Here is a 22,500-nt window from a genome sequence, read left to right as displayed (position 1 = left end):
AGACCCCGTGTGGCAGGACCCGGGCGGCGTGACCCCAAAGGTACCTCGGGGCATGTTCTGACTGAGGAAGAAAAACACCATCTGCTCCGCAAGGCATCTGCTGACCCTACCCCTCCTCCTTCCTCCCGTCTACCCCCTTCCCCCGTCTCCTTATTCTCCCCTACACTCCCTCCCTCCCCCTCTCCCTATTCTCCCTCCCCCTCTCCCTATTCTCCCTCACTCCCTCCCTATTCTCCCTCCCCCTCTCCCCATTCTCCCTCATCCCCTCCCTTCCTCCCTCCCCCCTCTCTCCCTATTCTCCCTCCCCTCTCCCCATTCTCCCTCACTCCCTCCTCCTCTCCCTCCCTCACCCCCTCCCTATTCTCCCTTCCCCCTTTCTCCATTCTCCCTCCCCCTCTCCCTCCCTTCCCCTCTCCCTATTCTCCCCTACACCCCCTCCCTCCCTCCCCCTCTCTCCACACTCCACTCGCCTAGTCCTGCTCGTCACTACTCCTTCCTAGCCGTACCTGTGCTCGGTGTCCGGTCGTTGGGTCATTAAGATCGATCAGTAAGGGAGATTCCGATGTTAAATGGACCTTATAGAATGTTCGAATACCAAGAAAATATTTTCGAGCCAACTTAAAAAAAAAAAAACGTTGATATATTTATACACATTTAGCTCTTAAGTTATGCTTTCTAACTTCATTTTTTATAACATGAATTATACAAACAAGCATAACAACCTAATTAATATAAAAAAAAATCTTAAAAGAACGAGTATTTTTTTAACAAGAACTAACAACACATCATACCCGAACCTAGACCTACAATACGAGGACCCCAAACTATCGTAATTTTTTCTCTCTCACCTTCAAAAAAAACCATTCTATAGCATTTAATGAACGCATCCATAGGCATATCCGGCCTTTAACGACCGTATCTTACATTGTTTATGAGGCCTCGCTAACCGCCAACCACCTCACCGCCCTCGACTCCCTCATAAGAAGGCGGTGAGGAGCTCCTGCTATGAGAGGCGAACGGGACTTTTTGTCTGGACTTTTTTTGTCTTTTGTTTCATTTATTTATTTATTTATTTATTGTTCGATGTCAGAGACGGATTTTGGGGGGAATGTTACAGGGCGCTTTTGGGGTTTATATCTTGTTTTTATTGTAGTACTGTTATTTTTATCATTATTATTATTATTATTATTATTATCATTATTATCATCATCATTACTATTTGTTTTATAATCATTATTATTTGTTTTCTAATCATTAATAGTAGTTTTATTATCATCGGTATTATCAGTTTTATTATTATCATTACTGTCATTATTATCAGCATTATCATTATTATAATTATCATCCTTATAATTATTACTATCAACCTTTTTATCATTATGTTAATTATTGTATGTTTATTATCTCTATTATCATTATCGCCAGTATTATAATCTTAATCAGTATCATCATCACCGGCAGCAACAGTATAACCATTAGCATTATCACCACACATTCCTCATCATCATTAATATCACCAACATAATCCTCAATCTTAGCACCATCTTAAGATATTATTATCATCCCAACCCTGCTCTTCACAAACTCATTATTTATAGACTGCTCTTAATCACACCAACAAAAACAATGACGACAATCAATAACGTTCCCAAGACCTGAATGAAAACGTACGTAGAGTATCAATAACCACACCTTTGATCTTCTGTGTGTCGAAACCCGTCCATTCATGAGAACTGTACACCTATACGGTACTTCCGAACGATCTATATCACAGCTACGGAAGTGTGTGTCGTAATTTTAGTTGGGGAAAGTGTTTTTTTAAGGTACAGTGTTGTCCAAGAAGGGGTTTGCGTAGCTCTGGTGGGGTACGTAGTCTATTATAAGGGGTACAAATGCATAAGAAGGGTGTAAGTCTTTATGGGTGTGTCTTTATATAGACCTTGCGCCAGGACACTGAAAATCTAGTCATATGTAGGTCTATGTATAATACATTCAGACGTAATGTAAACAGCCTAATAATTTCAACATTTTCATAATTTTAATATCACGTGAGTGGCAAAGACACATAGTAATAATAATAATAACAAATTTCAGATGAATTACAACATGATATGTGGGTACTGACACGAACTGACATGGAAGACTATTTTAAAGCTTTTAAAGTGTTTTCGATATTTTTCCAGTCATAAAAAAAGGAAAAACCCAGAATTCACACCAAGCCCGTTCTTAATATAATTGTCTTCCCAAATATAATTGTTTTCATCAGCTGTGGGGGTTCGTGACGAGAAGCAAGAGATATCAAAGGGTACAACAGGCCATGAAGTTTGGACAAAACAATTGTAGATATATACTATCGGCGTTCAGATAAAGAGATATTTACTAACTGATGGTTAAATACGATAGTTGGGCTTAGCTGGTGGTTCGCCTCTCCTTGTTAGGCTCAATCGCATTGTTAGAAGATCATATGGATTATAAGTCGATATATCTTCCGTCATTTTCACCCTTCTGCATATTTCTTTGTTGATATAAAAATGTACACTGCTATTAGAGAAACCCGTAGAACCTCAAAGATCCGGAAAATATGCAAATAAATGATATATACTGAATGATTTACGTCATATTCTCAAAACTGATACGTAGTGTTTATTTGCCACACGTAAATATATTCTCTGTAGCGACCAAAAAACAAGTGACTAGCCTACCTAATACTTTCGGTTTCTCCAACTTCCGTTTATGGCTTTGATCCTACGTGTGAAATGCCCCCTTTTGTGGTTATCTGATCGAAGTACACAGGGAGATGCACCTGTTTCTTAGCTCCAGGGGCTTGTCAGATCTTTACGGACTGGGGTGAGGTGGGGTGGATTATAACACGCTGGGGATTCGTGGTTTGTGTCCTGTGTTATAATTGGTATGTTGGCGATCGGATATCTTTTGTGGAGGACATTTTAAACAGATTGTAAATAATACAAAGAAGATGGAGGGGGGGGGGTTAGGAGACACAAATATATTGGACCTCTCGTGTGTTTTCCTGTTCTTTCCATCGTATGTATTTGTAAATTTAGATTATCATCTGTTTTATTTCGTTCATTTGTTTGTTTTTCTCTAAATCTGGGTTTATTTTTTGCCTCACTTGTTCAGCGACAACGTGACTTAAAGATCTCACCAATTTGAGCTTTTTTACCCAGGCGGATAACACCTTCGTGTCACGTGGTGGGATTCGTCCGATCTTGTGCAGCGAAACTCCCGGACAGAGAGAGAAAGGGAGTGTGTCTTGTAAATTATCTATTATCTTCACGGGAAAATTAGCCTTGCTGGCGAATACTCACGGAAACCAACTTTGCTATCCCTTTTTTTTCGTACAGTGACATTGCACAAGGTATATATATACTGTGAACATGTTAATCCCGTGTGAAGCGATGTTGTTTACTTACGAAAACGTCGCATCATATCCGCCATTTTGGATCGGATACCTTCCTTGAATTTCTTTAAAAAGTAGGACCTTCCGTCTTGTTCATCACGTTCAGTATAGTTTTCCTACAATGTCATTTCCCAAAGATCGACTTTCCAACACCGCACTTTCCCAAAACCAAGAACCGACTCTAGAAACTTGGGAAAATGTGAAAGCCGATTGAAAACTACCCTCAAAATGCGTACAACAACAAAAGCGCACCCGACCTTCCCTTACACAGTCCATTCACGACCCACAAAGCCTATTATCTGTAAAAATTGTCTTTTTGGGGACCTAGAGGCTCGTGGAGACACTACAAAAGACAAAAGCCACGGGTACGGTCACAAGACAACATGGACCCCTGCCTTTACCGTACCACCGGGCGAAGAAATCCTAATACCTACGTCAGTGGACCTACAGCCGCTGCGTGCAAAGGGACTGGACTCCTGTAGGATACTTACGAGGGATACAGAGCGTCCGCTGAGCTGCCCATCCTGGACGCTGTGAGTTTCGAGCGCTGAGTGAACCGAGTGGAGGCTTTTCTTGGAGGACCTGAAAGCACAAGGACAAAGATAATTATTTGTGCGTCTGTAGATTTAGATTTATCTATATTACTGTGTGTGCACATTTACGTCTGTCTGTCTCTCTGTCTGTCTGTCTCTGTCTGTCTGTCTCTCTGTCTGTCTGTCTCTGTCTGTCTGTCTCTGTCTGTCTGTCTCTGTCTCTCTCTCTCTCTCTCTCTCTCTCTCTCTCTGTGTGTGTGTGTGTGTGTGTGCGTGTGTGCGTGTACGTACGTGTGTGTGTGTGTGTGTGTGTGTGTGTGTGTGTGTGTGTGTGTGTGTGTGTGTGTGTGTGTGTGTGTGTGTGTGTGTGTGTGTGTGTGTGTGTGTGTGTGTGTGTGTGTGTGTGTGTGTGTGTGTGTGTGTGTGTGTGTGTTCGTGTGTGTGTGTGCGTGTGTGTTTAGAAATCTTGCTGACCTGCGTTCAATTCCGCGTGCTGCCAGTGGATGGTAATCCCGGGCATCCCCCCCCCCCTCTCTCCCTCTCTCTCTCTCTCCCTCTCTCTCTCTCTCTCTCTCTCTCTCTCTCTCTCTCTCTCTCTCTCTCTCTCTCTCTCTCTCTATCTCTCTATCTCTCTCTCTCTCTCTCTCTACCATTCTATTTGTCTATAACTATATATTACCGTTATATATATATCTATCATCCCATGTCTACACGTATCACCCCAGAATTTTTGTATAAGTGGAGGTTCAAAAATATACACTAATAGAAAGCTGACTTGTGTTTTTCTACGCTAATCGGAGTCAAAATTCAATAACAGGCAACACAACAGCAATAGAATCCCACAATTTTGACTCTTAAGAGCATCGCAAATGGTCTAATATACAGACAGACGGCAAGGAATGACACCAACACCCTTCAAGGCTTCTTTATAATAGCATTAACCGCGGATACTGACTCTTAATATACAGATAGACGGCAAGAATTGATACCTACACCATCAGGCTTCTTCATAATGTCAGCACGAACCACGGATGCTGTGTTCTAAGGAGTGTGAACAGCATCGGAATCTCGAAGGTCTCCCAGAGCATAATTCACAACACACTTAAGATGACAAGTTATTAATTGCATTTTTTTTTTGTTGCAGTTTCCGTGGCCGAGCTGCAACACACCCTCCTATTGGCCTCGACCTCTGCAACAAGGGAGGGCGTTCACCTTCCAATATTTTTTTTTCTATTATTATTATTATTATTATTATTATTATTATTATTATTATTATTATTATTTATTTATTTATTTTATTTTATTTATTTTTTTTTTTATTTATTTTTTTTTTTTTTTACTGATCCTGGAAGAGCCAAATATGGCTAAACGGGACACAGGATTTATAAATATGTTTTAATAGGATTCATGATAGTATTGCTTTATTTATTTATCTATTTATTACTTTCGCCCGGGGAAGATATTAGAAAGAAGAAAAGGATATTATCAGAAATATTATTATTTGTTTACTTTTTTTATTTTTGACCGGGGGAGATATTGATAAAAGAAAGAAGGAAATTATCTTATCACCAATATTATTATAAGCAAGAACATTATGATATCACAATTATGATAATTATTATCATTATTATAAGCAAGAACATTATGATATCACAATTATGATAATTATTATCATTATTATAAGCAAGAACATTATGATATCACAATTATGATAATTATTATTATTATTATTATAAGCAAGAACATTATGATATCGCATATTTATCACAAGAATAAAACGTACACAATTTAGGCGGTTTCCATTGATCGTAGGTTGACTTAATCTTGTTTATTAAGATTATTCACTCAAATAAAAACAGCAAATTCAGTATACTTCAGTTTCTTGAAAGAAATATCATTATACCGTTTTCTGGTCCATGTTCATAGAAGATTTTTTTTTTCAGATAAAATAACAAAGCTTATTCGTCCATATATTAATTTCCAGATAAAAGAATAAAGTTTATTCACCCATAGAAGATAATTTTTTTTCCGATAAAATAACAAAGCTTATTCATTCATAGGATTTTTTCTTCTTCAATAATAATAAAAGTTTATTAGTCCATAGAAAATAATCAAACTTTTTTTCCAAATAAAATGACAGTTTATTAGTCCATAGAAAATAATTAAACTTTTTTTTCAAATAATATAATAAGGCTTATTCATCCACAGAAAATAATTAAACTTTTTTTTTCAGATAAAAAATAAAGCTTTCTCATCCCACCGTTCACACGTTCGGACACGGTAACCCTGGCTTCGACACATTCTTCAAAACGAACACCGATAAATAGCCTTAGACCTTCACAAAAACTTATTACATTATCTTCAGCAAAGGAAATTAACAATTACCGTTATAGCCAGAAGGATAACAAGCTTCGGTAATTACGTACTACACTGAAAATTAAACCCTGTAAAATGTCTTTTCTTTTTTATCTAATGACACAACGAAGAAATACCTTCACGGATTCGGAGGATTTTTAAAAATATATCAAATAACAAAGTGAATCAAATCGTATTTATAAATTTTTATATTGTTATCTCTTCTAAGCATTTTTTTAATTATTATTTCGTCAGTGTATTAGAATGTACCTTGTTTTGTTTTGCTTGTTTATTTTTTTGTTTTTGTTTTTTTTATTTAATCAGAAAAAGTGTGGAATTCATAACAAACAAAAAGAACAGCGAAGGAAGGAACAAGGAAACTATATTCGTGTGTTTTCTTGTTCTTCCCTTCGTTGCTCCTTCATTGTTTTTATTTTTATTTATTTATTTTTTATCAGGAAGGTGTGTCATTTATATCGAACAAATTACAAAAGGAAGAACGAAGAAAAAAAAAACAAGAAATATTCGTGTGTTTTCTTGTTCTTCCCTTCGTCATATCGAACAAATTACAAAAGAAACAACAAAGAGAAGAACAAGAAATATTCGTCTGTTTCCTTGTTCTTCCCTTCGTCATATCGAACAAATGACAAAGAGAATAAAGCAGGAAGGAACAAGAAATATTCGTGTGCTTCCTTGTTCTTCCCTTCGTCATATCGAACAAATTACAGACAGAACAACACAGAGAAGAACAAGAAATATTCGTGTGTTTTCCTGTTCTTCCCTTCGTCATATCGAACAAATTACAAAAGGAACAACGAAGGAAGAACAAGAAATTACATTCGTGTGTTTTCCTGTTCTTCCCTTCGTCTTTCCTTCATATTTCATTTATATATTTATCTATTCATTTATCAGGATGGTGTGGCATTCATATCGAAGCAATAACAAAAAGAACAAAGCAGGAAGAACAAGAAATATTCGTGTGTTTTCCTTGTTCTTCCCTTCGTCATATCAAACAAATTACAAAAGAAACAACAAAGAGAAGAACAAGAAATATTCGTGTGTTTTCCTGTTCTTCCCTTCGTCTTTCCTTCATATTTCATTTATTTATTTATCTATTTATTTATCAAGATGGTGTATCATTCATATCGCATATATTACAAAAGGAACAAAGCAGGAAGAACAAGAAATATTCGTGTCTTTCTTGTTCTTCCCTTCGTCATATCGAAGAAATTCCAAAAGAAACAACACAGAGAAGAACAAGAAATATTCGTGTGTTTCCTTGTTCTTCCCTTCGTCATATCGAACCAATTACAAACAGAACAACGAAGGAAGGAACAAGAAATATTCGTGTGTTTTCCTGTTCTTCCCTTCGTCATATCGACCAAATTACAAAAGAAACAACGCAGGAAGAACAAGAAATATTCGCGTGTTTCATTGTTCTTCCCTTCGTCATATCGAACCAATTACAAGCAGAACAACGAAGGAAGGAACAAGAAATTATATTCGTGTGTTTTCCTGTTCTTCCCTTCTCCGTCCCTTCATATTTCATTTATTTATTAATCTATTTATTTATGAGGAAGGTGTGGCTTTCATATCGAATATATTACAAAAAGAACAAAGCAGGAAGAACAAGAAATATTCGTGTGTTTTCTTGTTCTTCCCTTCGTCATATCGAACAAATTATAAAAGAAACAACGCAGAGAAGAACAAGAAATTATATTCGTGTCTTCCTATTCTTCCCTTCGTCATATCGAACAAATTACAAACAGAACAACGAAGGAAGGAACAAGAAATTATATTCGTGTGTTTTGTTCTTCCCTTCGTCATATCGAACAAATTACAAAAGAAACAACAAAGAGAAGAACAAGCAATATTCGTGTGTTTTCCTGTTCTTCCCTTCGTCATATCGAACAAATGACAAAGAGAATAAAGCAGGAAGGAACAAGAAATTACATTCGTGTGTTTTCCTGTTCTTACCTTCGTCTTTCCTTCATATTTCATTTATTTATTTATCAAGATGGTGTGGCATTCATATCGAATATATGACAAAAGGAACAACACAGAGAAAATCAAGAAATATTCGTGTCTGTCTTGTTCTTCCCTTCGTCATATCGAACAAATTACAAAAGGAACAACGAATGAAGGAACAAGAAATTATATTCGTGTGTTTTCTTGTTCTTACCTTCGTCTTTCCTTCATATTTCATTTATTTATTTATCTATTTATTTATCAGGATGGTGTGGCATTCATATCGAAGCAATAACAAAAAGAACAAAGCAGGAAGAACAAGAAACATTCGTGTGTTTCCTTGTTCTTCCCTTCGTCATATCGAACCAATAACAAAACGAACAACAAAGAGAAGAACAAGAAATATTCGTGTGTTTTCTTGTTCTTCCCTCCGTCATATCGAACCAATTACAAAACGAACAAAGCAGGAAGAACAAGAAATATTCGTGTGTTTCCTTGTTCTTCCCTTCGTCATATCGAACAAATTACAAACAGAACAACACAGAGAAGAACAAGAAATATTCGTGTGTTTCCAACGAAGGAAGGAACAAGAAATTATATTCGTGTGTTTTCCTGTTCTTCCCTTCGTCGTATCGAACCAATTACAAACAGAACAACGCAGAGAAGAACAAGAAATATTCGTGTGTTTCCAACGAAGGAAGGAACAAGAAATTACATTCGTGTCTTTTCCCTCTTCTTCCCTTCTCCGTCCCTTCACCAGGATGGGCACGCACCGCCAAAACTTAAATCGCTCAGAGCCTCGTCATCGAAGGAGAAACTATGCTATTTCGCTAATCACAGTGATGCAGGAGGAAGCAATAAAGACGAGAAAGGTATTGATTTGTGGAGGATTTACACACATTAAAGCATTAGTAGAGTTTTTTTTTTCACCTTCACTATGGTAGCGTCCATTCCTTGGCGTTATAGTGAAATAGATTAAATACGAAAGCTAGCTTGGTATGCTGAAAAAAATTACTTTCTATTACAGGTATATGAAAGGTAGGAATTTTGTGTATTTTATATTGTGTTGATACGAAGAGAAAAGACATTGTGGGTTTCTATAATTGAATCTGTATTGTTAGAGAGCTTTTGTATTCTGCTTTGCTGATATTCTATTGTTATACTGACATATTTTGTTTTATTGAATTTGTGTATTGTTATATAACCGTCGAATTCTATTTTACTAAAGCTGTATTATTTCAGAATGATTTTTATTTTGTTTTACTCAGTTTGTATTGTTATAAAATTGTCGTATTCTGTTTTACTAAAGCCGTTTTATATCAGAATGTTTTTATCTTGTTTACTCTATTCGTATTGTTATAAAATTATCGTATTCTGTTTTACTAAAGCCGTATTATATCAGAATAATTTTATCCTGTTTACTCCATTCGTATTGTTATAAAATTATCGTATTCTGTTTTACTAAAGCCGTATTATATCAGAATGTTTTTATCCTATTTACTCCATTCGTATTGTCATAAAATTATCGTATTTTGGGTTACTGAATTTGTAATATTGTACTTTATATTACTGAAGCGTTTTCCTCCACCTCTCTTACATTACAATACGAGATCTGAAGACAAGGTTATTGCAGTTGTTCCATTAAGTTAACATCCATCCACTAGTTAACCACACGACATGTCTTGGTGTAAGACTTGTTCCATTTTAGTAGAAAGTCACTTGTTTTGAAAATGATATATTTATTAAAGACAGATATACTCGTTAGAATATTCATATTGACGTTTTTTTTAACCGCTAATAAAACGATTCTGATCTTAAGTTTGCCTTAAATATCCATATTTTGAAATAAATATCTAAATACGCTTTCTTATGACTTTTCCATTCCCATTCACACTTATATTCAACTTTCGTATAAATTTATCCTTATGCTCCATACTTTGCAATAAGTATCAAGACATGAATTGAAATATGGATATTAAAGATCTAAACAGGACTTTATACATTATTTATATCAAACATCTAAACAGGGCACCGATTTTTTTTTTTTTTTTTAATTAGCGTTATTATTCCTCTAAATAGCCCTTTGATTTTTAAAATTCCAGTTCACTGTACATCTAAATAGGACTTTGATTTTTTTTCATTCCCTTTCATTATTATTCTTTTTAAAATTCGCTCACCATTCCTCTAAATAGGCCTTTTAAATCTTTTTAAATTCCCATTTATTATTATTCTACCTTCTCCTTCCACACTTACCTGAGACCTCTTGACAACTTCTTCAGATTGGATTCACTCAATTCATCTAAATAGACCTTTGATGTTTTCAAATTCCCATTTATTATTATTCTTTTCAAAATTCCAGTTCACTATTCATCTAAATAGGCCTTCTAAATCTTTTTAAATTCCCATTTATTCTTCTTCTACATAGCACTATGACTTAAAATTCCAGTTCATTATTCATCTAAATAGGCCTTTTAAATTTTTTTAAATTCCCATTTATTATTCTTTTTAAAATTCGTCAACTATTCATCTAAATAGACCTTTTAACTCTTTTTTAATTCCCATTTATCAATCTTCTACCTTCTCCTTCCACACTTACCTGAGACCTCGCGACAACTTCTTCAGATTGGATTCACTCAATTCATCTAAACACACCTTTGATTTTTCTGAATTCCCATTTATTATTATTCTTTTTAAAATTCCAGTTAACTATTCATCCAAATAGGCCTTTTAAATCTTTTTAAATTCCCATTCATTATTATTCTTTTTAAAATTCCAGTTCACTATTCATCTAAATAAACCTTTGATGTTTTTAAAATTCATTATTATTCTTTTTAAAATTCGCTCACCATTCCTCTACATAGGCCTTTTAAATTTTTTTAAATTCCCATTCATCATTCTTCTACATAGCACTATGACTTAAAATTCCAGTTCATTATTCATCTAAATAGAACTTTGATTTTTTTTTTAAATTTCCATTTATCATTCTTCTACCCTTCTCCTTCCACACTTACCTGAGGCCTTTTAAATCTTTTTTAATTCCCATTTATTATTATTCTACCTTCTCCTTCCACACTTACCTGAGACCTCGCGACAACTTCTTCAGATTGGATTCACTCAATCCATCTAAACACACCTTTGATTTTCCTGAATTCCCATTCATTATTATTCTTTTCAAAATTCCTGTTCACTATTCATCCAAATAGGCCTTTTAAATCTTTTTAAATTCCCATTTATTATTATTCTTTTTAAAATTCCAGTTCACTATTCATCCAAATAGGCCTTTTAAATTTTTTTTAGTTCCCATTGTTATCATTCTTCTACATAGCACTATGACACAATTCCAGTTCATTATTCATCTAAATAGAACTTTGATTTTTTTTTTTTAATTTCCATTTATCATTCTTCTCTACCTTCTCCCTTCCACACTTACCTGAGGCCTTTTAAATCTTTTTTAATTCCCATTTATTATTATTCTACCTTCTCCCTTCCACACTTACCTGAGGCCTTTTAAATCTTTTTAAATTCCCATTTATCATTCTTCTACCTTCTCCTTCCACACTTACCTGAGACCTCGCGACAACTTCTTCAGATTGGATTCACTCAATTCATCTAAACACACCTTTGATTTTTCTGAATTCCCTTTCATTATTATTCTTTTTAAATTTCCAGTTCATTATTCATCTAAATAGGCCTTCTAAATCTTTTTAAATTCCCATTATTATCATTCTTCTACCTTCTCCTTCCACACTTACCTGAGGCCTTTTAAATCTTTTTTAATTCCCATTTATTACTCTTCTACCCTCTCCTTCCACACTTACCTGAGGCCTTTTAAATCTTTTTTAATTCCCATTTATTATTCTTCTACCCTCTCCTTCCACACTTACCTGAGGCCTTTTAAATCTGTTTAAATTCCCATTATTATCATTCTTCTACCTTCTCCTTCCACACTTACCTGAGGCCTTTTAAATCTTTTTTAATTCCCATTTATCATTCTTCTACCTTCTCCCTTCCACACTTACCTGAGGCCTTTTAAATCTTTTTAAATTCCCATTTATCATTCTTCTACCTTCTCCTTCCACACTTACCTGAGGCCTTTTAAATCTTTTTTAATTCCCATTATTATCATTCTTCTACCTTCTCCCTTCCACACTTACCTGAGGCCTCTTGACAACTTCTTCAGATTGGATTCACTCAATTCATCTAAACACACCTTTGATTTTTCTGAATTCCCTTTCATTATTATTCTTTTTAAAATTCCAATTCACTATTCATCCAAATAGGCCTTTTAAATCTTTTTAAATTCCCATTCATTATTATTCTTTTTAAAATTCCAGTTCACTATTCATCTAAATAAACCTTTGATGTTTTTAAAATTCATTATTATTCTTTTTAAAATTCGCTCACCATTCCTCTACATAGGCCTTTTAAATTTTTTTAAATTCCCATTCATCATTCTTCTACATAGCACTATGACTTAAAATTCCAGTTCATTATTCATCTAAATAGAACTTTGATTTTTTTTTTAAATTTCCATTTATCATTCTTCTACCCTTCTCCTTCCACACTTACCTGAGGCCTTTTAAATCTTTTTTAATTCCCATTTATTATTATTCTACCTTCTCCTTCCACACTTACCTGAGGCCTTTTAAATCTTTTTTAATTCCCATTTATTATTATTCTACCTTCTCCTTCCACACTTACCTGAGGCCTTTTAAATCTTTTTTAATTCCCATTTATTATTATTCTACCTTCTCCTTCCACACTTACCTGAGGCCTTTTAAATCTTTTTTAATTCCCATTTATTATTATTCTACCTTCTCCTTCCACACTTACCTGAGGCCTTTTAAATCTTTTTTAATTCCCATTTATTATTATTCTACCTTCTCCTTCCACACTTACCTGAGACCTCTTGACAACTTCTTCAGATTGGATTCACTCAGCCTCGGCGTCGGAGACTCCATGCGGAGTGCACGCTTCAGGTCTGCAAAGGAAAAGAGTGCGGTTCATTAGCATAAAGAGACTATGGATTTTTATTCGTTTTTTGCATCGAGGAAAGACTCTTAATTAAGGATATTAATTTAGTATTTTTTTTTAGGCTTTTGTGTCAAGTGTAAGTCAAGTGTTTATGATATTTTAGTGGATAGATCGTGTTTTTTTTTGTGTGTGTGTTATCGATGTGAGGTGTACAAGGTCTTTTAGTGTATGGTCGTGTTTTTGTTTTTGTTTACGTATAAATGTTTTTTTTTCTATTATTTTGTGTTATCAGTGTTAAGTGGATAAGGTCTTTTAGTGTATGGAAGTTGTTTTTACGTATAAATAAATTCTTTATTATGGTGGTATAATAGAGGGAAAGAATAGTCATATCTCACTGGTATAATTACGTAGAAATAAAGAAAAGTTACATAGCTTTGGTAATTGTCTGTTTTGTCATTAAATCCTCTTTATTTTGGACGACGTATCATTATGTTTTGCATTTTGTATTGTGTCCTTTTCTCTTGATATTCAAAAGGATTCTTTCTTTTGTCTATAATTTCCTTTTTTTTTCTTACTCTCTTCGTCAGTCCAGCACTTGCCTTTTCTTCCTCATTTTCAATTATAATCCCATCTTTTTTCCTTCTTTGTCTCTCTATCCTCTCTCCGTCTCGTCTTCTAAAAGGTAAAAATGCTGGTAAAAGCGGCAAAAAGGCAGTAAAAGGCAGTAAAAGTGCAGAAAAAGTGAAAGTAAAGCAGCAGTAAAAGGCAAAGGTATACAAGCAGGAAAGTAAGGTAGCAGTAAAGTGCAATGTCTCGTCTCTCTCTCTTTCTTTTCTTCTTCTTCTCTTTCTTCTCTCTCTCTTCTCTCTCTTCTCTCTCTTCTCTCTTCTCTCTCTCTCTTCTCTTCTCTCTCTTCTTTCCTTCTTCCTTCTCTTCCCTCTTCTCCCTCCTCCCCTCCCCCCCTCCTTCCCTCCCTCCTCTCCTTCCCCTCCCTCCTCCCTCCTTCCTCCTCCCTCCCTCCCTCTCCTCTCTCCTCCTCCTCTCCCTCCCTCCCTTTTTCCCTCTCCTCCTCTCTCTCTCTCCCCCCCCCCCCCCCCCCCCCCATCTTCCGTGTCTTGTCTATCCTCATTGTGCAAAATCTCCAGGGTTCCTCTGTGGCCCCCGAGGTCTATTATGTCCCTAAGTCAACCACGCCCCCCCCCCCCCCCGTGGTCGTCCCCATGGCGAGGCAGGACACGAAAGGCCTTTGTTACTTCTAGGGGGAAGGGAGAGGGAGAGAGGGAGGGAGGGAGGGAGGGAGAGGGAGAGGGAGGGAGGGAGGGAGGGAGAGGGAGGGAGGGAGAGAGGGAGGGAGGTGTCTTATTTTTATTATATATTTATGTACACATACATACATACGACATACATATTTTATATATTTTTATTTTATTTTTATAGGAGAGAGGGAGGGATTCGGGAGGGAGAGGGAGGGAGAGAGGGAGGGAGGGAGGGAGGGACGGAGGGAGGGAGGGAGGGAGGGAGGGAGGGCGAGGGGGGGAAGGGGGGTCTACCGGTTGGCCTTTTTTTTTTTTTTTTTTTTTTTTTTAAGAAACACTTAAAGGTCTTCGAGCGTCTCGGCATTATGCGGGGTAACCACCGTGTCTTTTTTTTTTGTTTTGTTTTGTTTTTTTTTAATCCGGTTAAGGTTTTGTTTTCGTCTGAATAACGGCCGGTGTGTAAGTACGTTCCTGTAATATTTATGAAGATTTTGTTCCCTTTGTCACTATTTCATGGTATTGTGCACTTGTTATGTTAGATTTAAACTCGTGGAAGAAAATAGTTCACTCCACATAAATACGGTCCGGGTTATAAATATTCTTCCCGGTGCACTACGGTTAAAAATAATGTATTTCTTACAATTCTCCGGTACTTATATTTCGAGACAATAGACACCACAAAAAATGTAAGAAGATAAGTGCGTGTGTGTGGTCCGAGACGAGAACCTGTCCGATCCGATCCTTCCTATTAAACGATCCAAACCTCCAAAATCTTATCGCTAAGTCTAGTGTGAGAGATTTAATTCCTTTTGTTTATTCTTTTGTTTTTGTGGGTCTGTTCTTCACCGTATCTATAACGCCGTTGAGTATTTTCGTTAATGGAGTGCTTATTACTATTTAGAACGTGTGTGTATCTACGTATCAACATCTTGAAGACTTTTGTGCTGTGAGGTGAGTATCTTCGTGATCTTACGCGGTACAATAAGGAATATAAATATGTCTGGGAATGAAATGACAGAAATGGTGAAGCAAGGGCCAATGTCAAGGCTACCTATGATTACAATAGACTGTCATAGTCACAGGTAATCATGGGAGTCATGTCAAGTAAGAGAGGTTGTAAGGTATTGCAGATATCCGGCAATTATCGTTCGGAAATTAAATATATGTCTAAACGTCAACAGGCCGTTAGACCCGATCTTAATCATGGGAGTTGCGGAGTGTTGCCAAATTTCCCGTAAAATCGATTTAATTCCTATAAAAGACATTTATCGCTGTGCATTTCGGCGAAGACACTCTAGACACCTCAATGGGATATTTTAGTGGATTGTCCTTATCATTCCTAATAGATACCGGTGTTCACGACTGTTTTCTTGTACATATAATACCCCTACACAACATACCACTAGAAGGTAATACCACTACACAACATACCACTAGACATACCATTAGAAGGATAAGAAATAGGAACCGCACATAGCCCAATCCTCGAGCAGTTATCCCTACACCAGCAGCAGATAAAAACACCAAGAAATCAAGATATTGCAGCAAATACACACTGGAAACTCCTGGGATGATAAAAGAAATAAAGATATTGCAGCGAATACACACTGGAAACTGTTGGGGTGATAGAAGAAATAAAGACACAGCAAATACACACTGGAAAATGTTGGGATGATAGAAGAAATAAAGATATTGCAGCGAATACACACTGGAAACTCCTGGGATGATAGAAGAAATGAAGATATTGCAGCGAATACACTGGAAACTCCTGGGATGATAGAAGAAATGAAGATATTGCAGCGAATACACACTGGAAATTGTTGGGATGATAGAAGAAATGAAGATATTGCAGCGAATACACCCTGGAAACTCCTGGGACGATAGAAGAAATGAAGATATTGCAGCAAATACAAACTGGAAACTGTTGGGATGATAGAGGAAATAATTGATAATAAGTAATATCTTCATTTCTTCTGAAGATATTACAGCAAATGCACACTGGAAACTCCTGGGCTGACAGGGATGCCTCGGAATAAGTGATTCGCTTAAGAAACCGCCGGCCCAATCTGCCTCTCAACTCGCTCAACCTCAAGTGCCACACTGGGCCTCCGCACCTGCCAATTTCTACATTACGAAAGGATCGACAACGCAACAGTATGCTTGGATTATCGCCCAAAATTCCGTGATGGCATTATAATGTTCTTCGTCATCTGGGAGAATAGTGTATATACATATATATATATATCTTTTTTTGAGTTTTTGGATGTGCGGGTTTTAATTTTTGGGGCAATTTTCTGTAACAAAGGAAAGGAAAAGGCGCGTGGGAAGAATTCCATCCATAAATGACGACTTTCATGAGATTGTTTTCAATTATTTTTGTCTTCGCATTCGTAAAATAAATGTAAATCTAACTTACTCCAAGGAAGGAACTAACTTCCTGTTACGTTTAGAATAACTACAGTCATAAAGGAGAGAGAGAGAGAGAGAGAGAGAGAGAGAGAGAGAGAGAGAGAGAGAGAGAGAGAGAGAGAGAGAGAGAAAGAGAGAGAGAGACAGAGAGAGAGAGAGAGAGAGAGAGAGAGAGAGAGAGAGAGAGAGAGAGAGAGAGAGAGAGAGAGAGAGAGAGAATGAGAGAGAGAGAATGAGAGAGAGAGAAAGAGAAAGAGAAAGAGAAACAGAGAGAGAGAGAGAGAGAGAGAGAGAGAGAGAGAGAGAGACAGAGAGGAGAAGGAGAGAGAGAAAGAGAGGGAGAGAGAGAGAGTGAGAGAGAGAAAGAGAGAGACAAAGAGAGAGAGAGAGAGAGAGAGAGAGAGAGAGAACGAGAGAAAGAGAGAGAGAGAGAGAGACAGAGACAGAGAGAGACAGAGAGCGAGAGAGAAAAAAAGAGAGAGAGAGAGAGAGAGAGAGAGAGAGAGAGAGAGAGAGAGAGAGAGAGAGAGAGAGAGAGAGAGAGAGAGAGAGAGAGAGAGAGAGAGAAAGGGAGAGAAGGGAGAGAAGAGAGAGAGAGAGAAGGAGAGAGAGAGAAGGAAAGAGAGAGAGAGAGAGAGAGAGAGAGAGAGAGAGAGAGAGAGAGAGAGAGAGAGAGAGAGAGAGACAGAGAGAGAGAGAGAGAAAGAAAGAAAGAAAGAAAGAAAGAAAGAAAGAGAGAGAGAAAGGGACAGAAAGAGAGAGGAAGAGAGAAAGAAAGAAACAGACAGACAGAGAGGAAGACGAGTTTCTCTACAACTGAACAATAAAACCGGAGAACGAAAAGTCACCGAATCTGAACAAGGCGACCTCACATATCCGCCTCATGGATCACGGTCATTTCGAACCAGAAAATAAAAGAGTCTACCCGAAAATTTATCATTGTTGTCAGGAGAAAGTTTTCTTTGATGTGCAGTTGCCGTCGCGAACTTGTGGACAAAGAAGAATAGGCAATTTCTTTAACGATTCTTTTCGATATGTAGTTAGGGAGTAGTTAGTCTTTACGAAGGAGTTTAAACAGAGTCGGGGAGACAATGAACGAATTTTCCAAGAGATAAGAAGAACAAAGCGTTGACGATCACACAAAGATTAGAGGAAACACGTGTTCTTATCCTCTCTCTAATTAATTTGGTCAAAACAAATAAAAAACGAAGTTAAACACATAACAAATAATTAGAATAGATAAACAAAACAAGGGAGTGATGTTATAAAATAGATAGATAAATGGATAATATTAATAATCAAGAAATGAAATAAAATACAGATATCATACACAACTGATTCAAACAGAGATACATAAATAAATAAGAAACAGTCGATAAATACACATGTAAAGCAAACATTCAATAAACACATACATAAAACAAATATCCAATAAACACATACATAACACAAACATTCAATAAACACATAAACAGCTATACCAATACACAAAACTGCATCCGAACAGACAGACACGGAATCACATACTCTATACAGCGACACCAACTCCCAGCCAAACCTGCCTTGAGGTCGTGTCACACTAGCACTTTTCCCGTCATTTTTTTGACAATTCTATTTAACATAAATACAAACATTCTCGAATATACTTCTTGATTTGACTATACTTGGCTGAAAAAAAATTAACGGAAAGGTTTTCAGACGGAAACGATCATTATCGTCTGACTGGAGAATCGACAATTCGCTCAAAAATGGACAAAATTTCAGAAAATTGTCAAATAAAATTGAGGGAAAAAGTGCTAGTGTGACGGCACCTTTACCATCTCCCACGAACTCACGTGTATTAAGCTGGTGTTGGACGCATCGCTAAATTCATTAACAAGAACTCAACACCAAGGACAGGCGAGCAACAGGAAGTCTCGGCAACCGCAATATATTCCACAAAATGCATTTGCACTTAACAATGACTCCTTTGCTCCCCCTCCCTCCATCCCTCCCTCCCTTCATCCCTCCCTCCCCCTCTCTTCCCACTCCCTTCTTCCTACCACCCCTCCCCTCCCTCCCTCCCTCTCTCCCTCCCCTCCTCCACTCCTCCCTCCCTCCCTCCCTCACCCTCTCTTCCCACTCCCTTCTTCCTACCACCCTCCTCCTCCCCTCCCCACCCCTCCCTTTTTCCTCCCACCCCTCCCTCCCCACCCCTCCTCCTCCCCTCCCCCTCTCTTCCCACTCCCTCCCTCTCTCCCTCCCCCCACTCCTCCGTCCCTCCCTCCCTCCCTCCACCCCCTAAAAAGACAACCATTGGCAGACAAATAGATCGTTTTTCGAGTGGGAAGCGGTCGTTATATTCGGTTTACACTATAATGATGAATTTACTGTCCTCGCTTTTTTTATTTTGAGGATGGGGAGAGAGGGGGGGGAGGGAGTGTATATATATACAAAGGTTGGGAAAGCGGTATTTGTTTGTCTGTCTGCAAGAACGCGCAAGGACATGTATATGAAACATGGCGAATTACGTCAGTTCTTATTAATATTCATATTTGTTGGATTCAAGGTCATTCGATATTATGACGTATTTCTATGTTCTTCTCTTGTTATCATTGTTATGTTTCCTGTTTTTTTACTGTTATGAATATCATCCTTTTTATTTATATCATTGATGCCACTATCACAATCGGTATTGTTATTATTAACATTATTATTGCTAAAATGAACATTGGCATTGTATGTGATCGATAATATCATTATTACCATTAATATAACTTTCATTATTAATAATATCTCTTCCGTTATTAATAATATCACTTCACATCATTAATAATATCACTTTCATTATTGATAATATCACTTACATCATTAATAATATAACTTTCATTATTGATAATATCACCTTCATCATTAATATTATCACTTTCATCATTAATAATATAACTTTCATCATTAATGATATTTTCAAAATCAATAGTATCATTATCATTATCGTTCACATTTTCGTTATCATTATAAAAGCATCATTAACATCAAAACACTAATCATTATCATCCTCCCTATCATCATTTTCCGAATCGTCATTATTACAGTCATTAGCACTAATGATGTCAGAGAGGTGACAGTATCAGCAAAAGTGAAAGTGATATTATTAGTATCACCATCTATTAATTATTATTAATTACTATTAATCCAAATACGCTTATTATTATTGTTATTATTATTATTTTTTTTTTTTTTTGCTATCTTTGCGTCTCCGATATTCTCAAAAAACGAAAAATAAAAAAATGCAATAGATATGAAAAATAAGGATCAATACAGTAATTAATATTAACAGAAAACATCATACAGAATAAATACTTTAAACAGGAAATGTTACATAGTATAAAAAGTACATAGAGTAAACATCATATAGAATAATATCATATACAGAGATTACTATATACACTATATACCGTATATCATATAGAATAATATCATATACGGAAATTACTATATACAGTAAACACCGTATACAACAAATACTATGTACAGTGAATACTACAAACGGTAAATACTATATACAGAAGATACCATATACAGTAAATAACATACACAATAGATATACACAACAAATACCATATACCATAAACTTACATCACATACCAACCTATATACAGTCAGCCCCATACAACAAATACATCAATCAGATACCGAAAATCATACAATCAGCTATAAGGACCAAAATCCCACGAACGTTCCTAAATACAATCAAAGTCCCATTAAGACCACCGCAGTGTCGCCATCGCAGCGGCCAAGAATTTCCGTGCTTGGTCTATAAAACAGCTGATAGTTTATGTCACGTGATCTCGTTCATTTCTCTGTAAACTGACCCTAAACAGCCAATAACAAAGGTCACGTGATCTCGTTCATTCTTTCGTAAACTGACCCTTGCTTTGCCTATAAAACATCTAGTAATTTACGTCACGTGGTTTCATTCATTCATAAAACGCCAATAATGTCACGTGATCTCGTTCATTCATAAAACAGCCAATAATATAAGTCACGTGATCTCGTTCATTCATAAAACGCTAATAATATAAGTCACGTGATCTCGTTCATTCATAAAACAGCCAATAATATAAGTCACGTGATCTCGTTCATTCATAAAACAGCCAATAATATGTCACGTGATCTCGTTCATTCATAAAACAGCCAATAATATAAGTCACGTGATCTCGTTCATTCATAAAACAGCCAATAATATAAGTCACGTGATCTCATTCATTCATAAAACTGCCAAGTAGGACTAAATCGTTCGTGACGCTAATGAATATCGATCCATCGGAGTAGAATCACGATCTATTTAGACCCTAATTGGAAATAATCGTGATTGTGATTGTGGAGGTGATGAGGAGAGACAGATTGGGGGGGGGGGGAGGGGGTGAATCGCCTCCTTATTTGGGGTGAAGTTCAGATTAAGGTGTCTAAATTGATGGTGGTGGAAGGTGATGTTCTATATGATGGTGTGTATTACCCGTGGTTCATGTGTATATCTATATCTGTCTATCTATATCTATCTTACATATTTATACCTATCTATACCTATCTATCTATCTATATCTATCTTACATATTTATACCTATCTATATCTATCTATCTATCTATATCTATCTTACATATTTATACCTATCTATATCTATCTATCTATCTTACATATTTATACCTATCCATATCTATCTATCTATCTATATCTATATGTATATATACACCTATCTATATCTATATATCTACCTATTTACATACATCTGTATATACACCTGTCTATATCTATCTGTATATATACCTATCTATATCTATTTATCTATATCTAGCTATCTATTTATTTATCTATTTATCTATCTATATACATATGTATATATGTATGTATGTATGTGTATCTATATTTATCTTCATATATCCATCCCTATCGCCATCTACGTCTACTTCTATAGCAATATCTACATATTATTGGACTATCTCTTTATCCATCTTTCTGTCTGTTTATTTATCTGCATATCTGTGTGTGTGTGTGTGTGTGTGTGTGTGTGTGTGTGTGTGTGTGTGTGTGTGTGTGTGTGTGTGTGTGTGTGTGTGTGTGTGTGTATGTTTATGTGTATATATATTCATATGAATAAATGTATATCCATATAATATACGTATATTAGTACGTATACATCTGTGTGTATAATATGTATGCAATCAGATTTTTTTTCTAAATATATGAAAACGAAGCACAATTGTAACTCCACAAGCCTTTCCTCCCCCGTACATGCATCCATACAAACATACAAACGCACAAACACACATCCAATCACCCCCCCACCCCACCCCTTCATACCTCCTGCACCAACCTCCTTAGTCCCTCCTCCTCCCTCCTCCACCCTCCACCCTACCGGGCCTCCTCCTTAACCCCTCCTCCCCCTCCCCCCCTCCACCCTCCACCCTCTTGCTCCCCTCCCTCCTCCCTCCTTACTCCTCCTTTCTCCTCCACCTTCCAACCCACCTCCTCCTCCTCCAAGCACCATCCACCCACCCACCACCCTCCACCCACCTCTTACCTCTCCTTCCCTCCACCCACCTCCTT

General features: G+C 36.6%; 1 protein-coding gene across 1 annotated transcript in view; it reads right to left on the bottom strand.

Moving 5' to 3' along the window:
• The window catches only part of sprt (PDZ domain-containing protein sprite), a 92,347-nt gene that overhangs the window by 60,906 nt on the left and 8,941 nt on the right, over window positions 1-22,500 (bottom strand). The window contains exons 2-3 of the mRNA XM_070131480.1: window positions 13,174-13,255; window positions 3,910-4,000 (exon numbers count right to left, since the gene is read on the bottom strand). Of these exons, the coding sequence (XP_069987581.1) occupies window positions 3,910-4,000; window positions 13,174-13,255 (173 nt within the window). The remainder of the gene's footprint in view (window positions 1-3,909; window positions 4,001-13,173; window positions 13,256-22,500) is intronic.

This window comes from Penaeus vannamei, chromosome 16 (assembly GCF_042767895.1).
Source record: "Penaeus vannamei isolate JL-2024 chromosome 16, ASM4276789v1, whole genome shotgun sequence".
NCBI lineage: Eukaryota > Metazoa > Arthropoda > Malacostraca > Decapoda > Penaeidae > Penaeus > Penaeus vannamei.
This window is presented reverse-complemented; position numbering and strand designations above follow the sequence as displayed.